Source organism: Gekko japonicus, unplaced genomic scaffold, assembly GCF_001447785.1.
Source record: "Gekko japonicus isolate JY-2015 unplaced genomic scaffold, Gekko_japonicus_V1.1 scaffold45, whole genome shotgun sequence".
Lineage (NCBI taxonomy): Eukaryota > Metazoa > Chordata > Lepidosauria > Squamata > Gekkonidae > Gekko > Gekko japonicus.
Genome location: NW_015177011.1, coordinates 666,733 through 679,264, shown reverse-complemented (window position 1 = coordinate 679,264; position 12,532 = coordinate 666,733). Strand labels below are relative to the sequence as shown.

General features: G+C 46.0%; 1 protein-coding gene across 1 annotated transcript in view; it reads right to left on the bottom strand.

The window, feature by feature from the left end:
* Positions 1–1,142: 1,142 nt before the first annotated feature.
* Positions 1,143–12,532, bottom strand: part of NSL1 (NSL1, MIS12 kinetochore complex component) — a 33,713-nt gene continuing 22,323 nt past the window's right edge. The window contains exons 5-6 of the mRNA XM_015427603.1: positions 3,285–3,352; positions 1,143–1,878 (exon numbers count right to left, since the gene is read on the bottom strand). Coding sequence (XP_015283089.1) covers positions 1,603–1,878; positions 3,285–3,352 — 344 coding nt within the window. The 3' untranslated portion in view covers positions 1,143–1,602. The remainder of the gene's footprint in view (positions 1,879–3,284; positions 3,353–12,532) is intronic.

Below are 12,532 nucleotides of genomic sequence, written 5' to 3'. Positions count from 1 at the left end.
CATCTTTGCACATGTATGGCCAAACTGAAATGAAGCGAATCAATTAGTTTTTGCCTACACCACTCTGCAGGAGAATGTAACATTCCAAACTGTTTTAAAAAAAACAAAACACAGTCAAAACTGCTTATTAAGCTAAGCCTACAGCTCACCATGAAATACTAGGGAATAGTAGAACAAAACAAGTAAACAAAAAACCCTATATTTTCACTTTGCATAACAGAATAGCAGGAATATAACAACAGGGAGATATGTAAATAAACTGAACTGTAAATAGAATGTGATCTGATTTACTCTAGATTTATGGAATTATTTAAACCATCGGCAATCAGTACAGAGATCAGGAATCCCCAAATCGGAATTCTTCTACTACAGTTTGAAGAGTTGATGCAATTAAAGGCTCCGTGTTCAAGAGACTAAACATGGTAATGCCAAACAGCAAGATGTGTAATGGGCTACTGTTTTAACTTAAAAACAGCACACTACATGTAGACAAGGGGGGGGAGAATTCAATGACAACGATTGCATGTAGTTACATATATCCCAACTTGCTTGTCAGGGCCATACTTGGCAATAGGCATCACTCTAAGAACCCAAGTCTACACTGAAGATCTAAAAGCACGGGCAGGGGATGGGACGGAGAGGAGAACGTAACCTGGAGGGGAGAAGAGGCTGTTGGAGAGGGAGATGTAAGCCTTCTATGCATTTCACTTCTCTCCTATGCACCGCTCTGCCAGTGGCAGAGGTTGGGATGGAGATGGTAGGGCAGAGGGGTTAAACACCCTCCTCCAACCTTTCCCTGCGACTTCTGAGATTTAGAGAAGACCTGTCTTAGATGCTGAACATTGAGTATGGTCCTCAGATATCCCAGCTGTTTGAAAAGAGCCTGCACAAGTAAACTTTGAAATGACATTGACACACTGCAAACACAAATTATCAGAAATCCCATTGTGTGGATGTGACTGTGCAGTTTCTGCACAATTTCCATCTTTCTTCAGGAAACGACCTTTGAAGCTCACCATGACAAGGAGTCTTCTGCTTGGAGATGCAAATGGAGAACCCTGGATATGCCAAGTTGACTCTCAGTCATTCAGCGGTTCGGTGAGTTTTTTTTTAGAACCCTGGATATGCCAAGTTGACTCTCATTCAGTGGTTTGGTGAGTTTTTTTAAAAGTAGTTCCATATCTCGTAGTTGACTATGTGACAGTATACAGTGGAACTTCAGTAGCTTCAGGTTTCAGTCTCAAACAACACTCTACAGCTGGCAAGTTGTCCTCACTGAACAATCATGGGGATATGAGGAAATATAAAAGGAAAAGCGTGCATCCATCTGACATAATGTTTAGAGCTACACAGTGAGAGGATCCAACTAGAACCTCCATTAACTAGCAGACACAATTGATCAAGTCATATTGTGTCCAGAGCATGCCACTACCAATGCTTTTGAAGACAGCCCAGACTCCTTTTTGTAGTAGACAAGTTCAAACAGGCAAAAAATCCCCCTGCAAATGTGAAAAAGAAAAATCATGTATTCATATAAGGGTCCAATTAAACAGTTCTCTCAAAGCTGATAGGTATCTTTTATGCTTGAAGCAGAAAAAAGGTTCATGTGTCCAGACCAATTTTCCTTTGCCGTAGTGGGTACATTTTCTGTGGTGAACATGACGGTCTCTTTATTTTCAATATAACTGAATTGCTGGTGGTAGTCCCTGGGGATCTGACTTCTACTTGTTCCATAAGGTTTTTGCCCTTAGTTTGATTCTCTGCTTTCACTTCAGAGCTGGAAAATACTTCTTGGCGGATTTTGCACAGTTCCAAGGTAGGCTGCAAAGACAACGCCGTGGAGAAACCTTCTGCTTTTCCCAGGAGAGATGTCATAGACTTGGGGGCAAAATAAATTTGAAGTTATTACCTTAAAATGTTCATAAATAGTAAGGAAATCTCAAGTCAGATTCCAACATTAGCTCACATACTGTGTGCATAAAAAGCTGCCATTAGCTGTGCAGAGCAATTCCAACAAACATTTACTGCAGAGTGACAGAATGAGATTTCATTTCTCCTAGCGAACAGAATGCAGTTGAACAGTCTGACAGGTACACTTCCCTGCTTCTACAGTGACCCTGTTCTTTTTTACTTTAATGCTATTGCTCCACTGCACTACTTTTAAATCAATACGAACACACAGAGGAACACTTTTCCAATAGGAGAAGCCTGAAATTGTTTTCTCTCAAAGGTTCAAATTCCAAGTATTTCCAATGGCTGCACTTGAGCTATTTCAGGTAGTATTCAGTGGCCTATAGTTAAGCCATTAGTTGTTTATTTTCTCTCTATAGAAAATGTGTTACCCATCATGTGTTACCCATAAATTCTCAGCAGTATAATTTTTTTAAGGTGACAGGGAAGGTTAATGCTAATGACACAGATTCAGTTTCAGTGAATATAATGGAAACATATAAAACTACTCAAAATGATACCCCCCCCAGTTACTGTCTGCCCCATTCAAAGGAATATTCAGTCATCTATATTTTGCCCATATATTTCTCCTAACAGGACAAACATCAGCTCCATGGGGCTGTTTCAGGTCAGGAAAACCGCACAGGGGAAAAGCCCTTCTCCACCCAAGCCAAATGAAGTCTCTGAGCAGCTGCTATTTTAAAATAAAAAAAAATGCTAGGAAGATCTCCCAGTTTGTCATCTAAGAAAAATACCTACGCCTTCTCGAATACAGCTGCAGGTTTTTATATTTATTTATGTTATTTATAGTCTGCCTTTCTCACTGGGACTCAAGTTGGATTACACAGAATAAATCAATACAATTAACTGACCAGAGGGGAGGCACAGCGTAAATATTTAACATGATATGTTAAATGAAAGCCAAAAATTACATAGTAGGAACTTACTTAGAGGAACAGATATAGTGGTATAGTCTACAGTCCCTAAGTCTTTACCCCAAGCTTCTTTCTGAACCATATTGTTACAGTGCAGATGCATATAAATTAGATGGTTCAGTTTAACACACTTCCTACACCTTGTGCTTCAGCATCTGTCCTACAGCAATGAATTGTATCCAGACTAAATTTCCCATCAGCCCCACTGCAGTTCACTGGCCCTTCACAAAATGCTGCTCCTAAAGGATAGGAAACCTCTAGGAATAGCATGGGAGGGCTGTGCAACAAGAAGGGGGAAACTGGTGTAAATTTCCAATTTTGTATGTGTTTGTGCCTGAAAATATTAAAATGCTTCTGTCTGATTATACATCCACTTGCTGTGCTTCTTACAAATCTCACCTTAAATGAATTCCCAATATGTTTGGATGCTGCTTCTGCTGAAAGCCTCAGATTTGCCATTTGAGAATCTACAAAGAAACAGCAACAGAATCAATACCTATTTTCCTGAAAAAAGAAGGGGGGGGGGGACAACTCCATCTGCCCACAAGAAACTTAAAAAAAAAAAGATAACCAGGGCACCATCACAGGCAATTTGACAGTTTCCAATAGGTAAATCATTACTTTAAAGCAACTCGTATTTTCATATTGTTCACAATACAGTCTAACAACTTTTAGGAACATGTCATTAATAATGTAAAAGGAAGCCTTTACAGGCTAATAGTACATACCAGACCTCTTGTACACACTATATTTCATTTTCAAATCAAATGACTGTTCAGCTTTTGAAAAATGAATTATATCCAACACTGACAATCAGCACAACCACTCAGGAACCTCTCAACAAGTACAAAACACACTTGAAATCCGAGAAGTATAGGTATTTGCACATGCTAGCAAAAGCTTCTTCTCCCAACCATCTAGGCTTTAAGGGCAAAAGCTGGCTTGTATGTAAACACTTGCCTGGGACACGTAAAAAAGCACTCCCAGAAACCTGACAAAATTTATTCCCTCCCTTGCTCTGGCTCAAAATGGCTAAACATAATTATTAGAAATGGGCACAAACTGGGAAAACCCAGTTTGGGACGTGATGCCCTAGAGACTCCAAAATCACGGGGCATCTCCAGCTGACTCTCCTCTACCTGTCCACCAAGTTTGGTAAATATTGGACTTGGGGGGTCCAAGTTACAGACTCCCCAAACAAAGTGCCCCCAGGAAAGGGCTCTTTGGGGAGATGTGAGGTGTGGGTTCTGGAGTGTATAGAATGGACCCTCTGTGAGCTAAAGGCATCAGACTCGTGGCAGACTTCTCTGGGAGGCCCCCCTACATGCCCCAGAAGTTACATGCAGGTCGAACTTGGGGAGTCGGAGTTACAGACCTCCAAACAAGCTGCCCCCAGGAAAGTGTTTTTCGGAGAGATGTCAGGTGTGGGTTCTAGAGTGCATAGAGCAGACCCTGTGTGAGCTAGAGGCATCAAACTCATGGCAGAGCTCCCCAGGATGCCCCCATACACGCCCTACAATTTATGTGAGGATTGGATTTGGGGGGGTCTGAGTTACAGACCCCCCCAAAAGGTTCCCCCAGGAAAGTGTTTTTCAGGGAAATGTCAGGACTGTATACAATTGGCCCTGTTGAGCTAGAGGCATCAAACTCACGGTGGACCTCCCCAGGATACCCCCTTACAAGTCCTGACTTGGGGGGTTTGAGTTAAAGCCCACCAAAGAAGGCACCCACAGGAAAGTGCTTTCTGGGGAAATGTTGTCAAGTGTGGGTTATGGGCCACAGAACAGAAAGGACAGACCCTATATGACCTAGTAGAGGGGAGGCATCAAACTTGCAGTGGACCTCTTGGGATGGACGTCCCCTTCGCCCCAGGAACATGCGGGAGAGGACTCTTGTGGATGGATGTATCCCTGGCTGGGCCCATCCTCTCTCCACCAACAAGACGAACGCAGGGCCAACCCCCTCCACCCTGGCCTGGCAGCTACCCATATAGTAGGTGGCTGTAGTGCACTGCAGTGCAGGGCCAACCCTCCCATGCTGCCTGGGGCCCAGGAGCCAGCTGCACAGCTGCAGGTGGTTGTGTCTCCTTGGCCCACCCTCCTTCTGCGAATGGACAACATGACTGCTGGGCAGGGCCAACTCTCCCGCCCTGCCCAGGGCTCAGGAGCCACTTGCCCAGCAGTTGACTGTGTCTCCTCAGGCTCACCCTCCCAGGGATCCAGGAGCCACCCATCCGGTTGCAGGTGGCTGCATGATCCCAGGCCCACCCTCCCAATGTGGATGGAGAACAAGATTACAGGGCAGGGCCAGCCCTCCTGCCCTGCCTGGGAGGCATCCACACAGCTGGTGATTGCATCTCTCCAGGCCCATCTTCCCACTGTGGTCAAAGTGATTACTATACACACACAGAGAGATACACAGACAGACAGACAGACAGACAGAGATAGCTACTGATTATCCTTCCCATTGCCCTGACCTGGGTAGCCCAGGCTAGCCCAAGCTTATCAGATCTCAGAAACTAAGACGAGTCAACCCAGATTAGTATTTGTATGGGAGACCACCAAGAAAATCCAGAGTTGCTAAACTGTGGAAACAGACCTGCTTCATATGGAGAGTTTCTAAATGTACAGACTTGGGTGAAAAGTTGACTCTCACCCACTTCTCTCAACAGATTTCCTAATGAGTAAAATGCTTTGGCTTAGGCATACCCAAGAATCAGACTCCAGACAACAAACGGGGATCTGAATCATCCCACATGCGACTGGTTACAGGTCACTCTAAACAACTCCATTTGCCCCATCAGGTGGTGTGCTGCAATGGCTAGAGTGTTGGATTAAAGCTAGTGAGGAGGACTTGGGTTTAATTTGAAATTCAACCCCAAAGCTCCTTAGAATGACTGGCCCAAGGTCAATGTGCTCTAACCTACTTCCCAAGGTTGCTGTAAGGAGAAGGGAACTTTAGAGGAAGGGTGGGATAAAAATTGTAGTAACAGAGAGAGCTGAATCCACAGAATCCATTCAGATTTCATTGGACTAGGAAAGGTCTGCAATCCTTAGCAGGCAACTTGAAACCAAGGTGTTTGCTGCTTCCTGAATAAGCTAAATGCAATCAGGGTTTTTGCCTCAAAATGTTAATGGCTGTTTCCACAATGGCTGAGTTTAGGGACTCTATAGTTTCCGCAGAGGATATAAAACCATTCAGTTAGTTTCACTCAACCCTAGTTTTCACTTTTTGTGATTAGTTTTTTTTTCCTGTCAGAAACTTAAGAAGTGAAAAGAGGTAACCCAAAAACAGCAAGTAGGCACTCCAAACCAATAACCTTTTCTTTTGGGTCAAAATCAGAAAATTGTATGAAATTAGGCAGGGAGGCATTTGTAAAGTGTTTATATCGAGGTGATTAAATTTATTTATTTACCTTCAATTTGTATCCCGCCTTGCCGGTGCAAACTGGCTCAAGGCGGCTGACACAAGTTAAAATACAATAAAACCAATAAATACAATAAAATTTCAGTATGAACAATTACATAAAGTGCTAAATATAAACAGATGGTGGGAAATTTCTATACATGGTCCGCTGGAGAGAGGCCATATCCGGCATTGTTACATAGGGCTGTGGTATGTTCAGTTTGCAATGGTTGTCAGTGGTGGCTCCTAATCGAACGCCTGGTGGAAGAGCTCCTTTTTACAGGCCCTGCGGAACTGTAAAAGGTCCCGCAGGGCCCTGATGTCCTCCGGGAACTCGTTCCACCAGGTAGGAGCCGCCACCGAAAAAGCCCTGGCCCTCGTAATGGTCAATCTGGCATCTTTCGGGCCAGGGAGAGTCAGGCAATATTGTGACCCTGACCTCAGTGCTCTCTGGGGCACATATGGGGAAAGGCAGTCCCTCAGGTAGGCAGGCCCCTGACCATATAGGGCTTTAAAGGTCAAAACCAGCACCTTGAAACAAATCCGGTATGCTATTGGCAGCCAGTGTAATGCCTTCAGCACAGGCTGCATGGGAGAGACCCATCAACAGCCAGGCCGCCACGTTTTGCACCAGCTGCAGCTTCCGGATTTGGGACAAGGGCAGCTCCCTGTAGAGAGCGTTGCAGTAATCTAACCTCAAGGTGACCATAGCGTGGATCACTGTTGCCAGGTCACTGCATTCGAGGAAGGGAACCAACTGCCTAATCAGCCGCAGATGGTAAAAGGCTGCCTTGGCAATGGCTGCTACCTGGGCCTCCATTGTTAAGGCAGCGTCCAGGAGCACTCCCAGATTCCTGACCCTCGGCGCTGGTGCCAATGGCGCCCCATTGAAGGTCGGTAGTGGGATCCCTACACCCGGGTCACTCCGACTCAGGCACAGGCCCTCCGTCTTCGTTGGATTCAATTTCAATCGGCTCAGCCTAAGCCAGCCCGCCACATCCTGAAGTGCCCGTTCCAGGTCATCTGGGGTTGAGTCGGACTGACTGCCCAACAACAGATATAGCTGGGTGTCGTCTGTGTATTGGTGACACCCAAGCCTATGCCTCCAGGCAATCTGGGCAAGGGGGCGCATGTAGATGTTGAATAACATCAGGGATAACACCGCCCCTTGAGGAACCCTGCATACCAGCGGGTACCTCTGGGACGTCTGTTCCCCTACCGCCACCCTCTGTCCCCGACCTTGGAGAAAGGAGACCAGCCATTGTAGGGCAAGCCCCTGAATCCCTGTGTCGGTGAGGTGGTGGATCAGCAACTGATGGTCGACAGTGTTGAACGTCTCCAACAGGTCCAACAACAACAGTGCCACCTCAATCCAGAGGTCCTCTGTGAGGGCGACCAGTGCCATTTCCATCCCAAAGCCTGAGCAGAAGCCGGACTGAAACGGGTCTAGGATGGAAGTGTCATCCATAAAGCTCTGCAACTGAATCGCCGCCGCTCTCTCCAGTAATTTTCCCAAATAGGGCAAATTGGAAACCGGCCAATAATTGGCCAATTCGACCGGGTCCAAGGATGGGTTTTTCAGGAGAGGGCGGACCATCGCTTCCTTGAGTGCCCCTGGGAACAGCCCCTCTACGAAGGACTTGTTGATAATATCCCTGAGGGCACCTCGCAACCCCTCACGACCAGCTTTTATGAGCCATGAAAGGCACAGGTCAAGGCTGCCGTGGCCGCGTAGAACTATCTCTTTGTGGCTGTGACTGCCATCTCATAGGATCTCATAAACGTCCTATAGGATGCTCTTGTTGCTTCGTTGCGAGTGCGCCACCACTGTCTCGCTAGTTGTCTGAACCCTCGTTTCATCAGCCGCAGCTCCTCGGTATCCCAAGGAGCCCGCTTATAGTGAGGGCGCAGAGGGCGTTGGGGAGCGATTTCATCGATGGCTGCTGAGAGTCGGCCGTGCTAGTCCTCCACTAGCTCATCTAACAAGCCGCCAGGGGGCACAGGATCCTGTAGGGCCATCTGAAGCCGCTGAGGGTCCATTTGGCTCCGCAGGTGAGCTAAAATGTGCTTGCCGCCCAAACAGGGTCAGGGTGCCACATTCACACGGGCCTTCAGGGCATGGTGGTCCGGCCATGGAACCGCCATAGCAGTAATCCGGTCCACTGTAACCCCCGCCGCAAAGATCAAATCAAGCATGTGACTGGCTCTGTGAGTGGGGGCTGTTACATATTTGGTCCCAGTGCCGCCATGGATGACACCAGGTCCATCGCCATTGGAGAGGCCGCATCATCGGCATGGACATTGAAGTCACCCAAGACTATCAGTCTAGGGTACTCCAATGCCCAGCCAGACACGGCATCAACCAGGGATGACAGGCCATCGTTGGTGCGTTGGGCGGTCGGTACACTAACCAGATAGCCAAAGTCTCCCCAGCTTCCCACACAAAGCCAGCACACTCTATGCCTGTGAGCCTCAATGGTGGGAGCGCCCTGAAAGAGTAATCTCCCATACAGAGCCACTCCCCCCCACCCCTTAGTCCGTGACTGGTGGAGGACGGAGAATCCGGGTGGAGCCAATTGGGAGAGCACTATGGTCTCCCCATCTCGTACCCAGGTCTCTGTCAGGCAAGCCAGGTCCACATTTTGCTCCAGGAGGAAGTCCCACAAAATTGTGGTCTTGTCGTTAATGGACCTGGCATTGCACAACACCAGTGTCGGAGAGGGGTCCTTCCTCGTAGCCCCACTGAGAGGGGTCCTTCCTCGTAGCCCCACTGACCGCCACCTTTAGGATGGGGCACAGGCTGGAAGGTGGCCGAGCTTCTCTCTTTCTCTGTCCCCTTCCCTTCATTCTCCACCTGGTCCCACCGCTGTACTTTCCCCTCACCAAGAGCACTGGTATACCTTGACCCGTCATCACCATTTTGATGGTCTTCAAAGAACCACAGACCAATTTATGGCTGTTGATGATTGGGTACCAGCATGTGCAACACAACAACGTTAACAGTCAAAAATTCCTAAATTAGATACAAACTTGACGCAACCTACATTCTCACTATCGATTTATTGAACGCCTTCCTAATAAATCTAGTAGCCTATACTAGAAAAGAAAATGAAATAAACTAATTATTCCTAATGTACTTTCCCACACATTAAAGGAGAACAAATATGACTCCTGCCTGAACTGACAGCAAGGCAGCATTTCACCCTGGAAATCACAGCTTCAGTAAACAAGTGCTTCAGTGCATGAACCATGACAAGAGTAGGGGGGAAAAACCCAGCAACTTTCAAGGTAACTCACCACAGGGCACATTTTGCATTCAGGAACCCTGAAGAGATAGCTATTGTGATTCCTCACTCAGAAGTACAGCATAATAAGAGACTTGACAGTAAAATATTACGAAGGGGAAATAGGTCAAGATTCCCCAAAGGTTTGCAGTAAAGATACAGAAGCTTTTGGAAGTACTTGGCTGGCTGTGTCCAGAGTGTGCCCCAGCAATGGAAAGCGCCCATTCAGCTTGCGTCATTGGATGATAATTGGATGCATCTTGGACTTGATCTAAGCAAAGTAGGTTTAAATATTATCATGGAGCAGTGGCTAGTATGTTGAGACTGGGGAGACCCAGGTTCAAATCCCTCTTCGGCTAACCAAGCTTACTGGGTGACCTTAGTCTAGTCCCTATTTCTCAGGTCAAAATGCTCCAGAGGATTGTTATGAAGATAAAGGGGGAGGGCCACCACATATGTCACACTGAGCTTCTTGGAAGAAGGATGGAATAAATATGTTAAAAAATAATCCCAGCTCTGTTCTGAACCTCCTGAATAAATCTAGACAAGCCACTCCCTCTTTGCCTCAGTTTCCCATCTATAAAGAGGGAAACAATAATGGTGAAAGTTGCAGGGAGATACAGTAAGATAGAGACTGTGATGTACGTTTATTATAAAATAACAACTCGTGACTTTTCTAGGGGCATTGAATGGCATCTGTGCTGGAGGATGCAATCTGAAGAGATTCAGTTAGCTATGAAGATTGATACATGATAACATCTTCAAGATATTTGTTTCTTAGTAGCTGAGCATTATTTACATGGCTTCCACAACACAGGGAAATGAAAGGGGAAATGAAAGGTAGTGAGTAATCTGAATATTTTTGGTTTCTGGCCACTGTAGTTACTAAACAGGGATGCATGAACATCCCAGATACTATGCAAATACACACAATTGTGCATTAATTTGTTTAACATTTAATTATGTTGTTTTTGCTCAGCTTATAATCACAGTCAAATGTACTGGCTGCTGAGCACCAATTAAGAGATACTGGAAGGTCTCAGGTTTATTACTAAGACATTTTATAGCTCTTTCATTATAATATCCTCACAACTCTCCTCTGAGGTAAATGATTCATATTTATTTTTTGGGTTGCATTCCCCCAGGTCACCAGCAAGTCCGGGTTATTACTTGGATGAGGATCGGAAGTAGCCACTCAAGCAAGCAGAGCTCCTTGTCTGAAATGTGGCCAAAGCAGCAGATGATGGAAAATCCTTTGCTGTACAGGAAGCAGCAAGTTAAAGAGGAAATGGTGCCTGTATTCAGCTTAAAATTGGTAGTTAGCAGCAAAGCTCCACATCCGTCCAGCAAAGGGTGTTAACTAGCAAACAGCTAACACACACATGTGAAGGGGAGGCACAACCCATACCCCATCCTGAGATCTATCAGGGTTCCTGCTCACTGTTCCTCTTTGGGAGTTTTCAAACAAAAAAACCTTTCATTCTCACTAAAGGGAAACAAACCTGCTCTGGATAGAAGTTCCATGTTGTCACTCTTCCCAAGGTGAAAAGGGGTAAGGCAAAATGGCCAATGTTGCAGTGGGAAACAGAAAATTCGTTTTATACTAAAAAAGCGCCAACATGTTTTGCATGCAGCTTCGTCAGGGGATCTCTAAATATATTTATCTCCAGTGCTTATCTCACTGCTGTTGAACTCACAGAGAGTTCAGCCCCCAGGTTTGCGGAAGAATGCCAAAAGTAACAAAAATGAATGTGGGGGGTTAAATCCCCCAAAGTAGAGGCTTGAGCAGACAATGTGCCTCCACAGCCTCACCATAGGGAGAGGGGAGGAAGCTGCCATGGCCAGAACCAGATTGGCAGAGGGGGCAGTGCTGCAGGTGGGTGGAGGAAGGAGGGAGATTGGGAAATTTCACCCTCCTCGCTGCCACCCCCCGCTGACTGGTGGTGAGGGGTGCGTGTGTGCAAGCAAAGCAGTGGGGGCAGGCACACATGCTGGCAGAGTGGGGGGAGGTGTGTGGGCAGCCAAGCAGTGGGGAAATGATGGGCAAGATTCCCCTACGCCAAAAAGTTTAACAGGTCCTTGTGGGGGAGGGGGGGAAGCAACTGTCCAAGGACGGAGGAGTGACCGGGGAAGGGAAGGGTACGATGGGATCCTCCCCTTGATTCACAGTTCCCCATTTGTAGTAAAATTGGCATCACTGAACCCGTTCATCACAGACATCTTGAAAGCCATGAACTGGTGTTACATAATGACTAAAATACAACGCTACAAATCAAAGTTCCTGGTTCAAATCTTATGTTTTCCATGTGGGCTTATGCAAGTCTTATTATCTCAGCTACTCATCTGCAATATGGGGTTTCTGTAAGGACTATAATGAATTAATGCAGGTGACGCTATGAACATTTAAAAACATTACATACTTATTATTATTACTACTACTCTCCCTTGCTAGGGTTTGGGTTGTTTGTTTGTTTTTTGCAAAATCCCAAATCTAGCTATTTCAGGACTCTGTCTTAAAACCTCCTCACACTCACCTTTTGGTACTGGAGAGGATATGGAGTCAAAGGGCAATTGCTCAAATATAACATTATAGAGAAAATCTAAAAACCCAAGCTTTGAGTTCTAGAAGGACAAGATGCATATGAACAAGTCATGCAGGGATGATGCAGCCTCAGGACAAAAGTGCTGTTCTGGACGCACTTTTAATAACTGAATTTAAGAGCAGGATTCGCTGTGCCAGTTCTTGGCAAGTGCCCCTTACAGTCTTCTTACGTTTGCCTGATGCCATCCCACTATTGGTGGTCTGTGGAGGAAGGCCTGTATGAAACTTTCCAGCTGGCTGTTTTGAGCCAGCAATTACTATTTTTAAAAAAATAAAAAAATCTCAACCTGTTCATTGGGAAGCCAATTCCCTGTAGAACAGAATTTAACTGGCTTTTTTGTTTTTATACTGTGGTT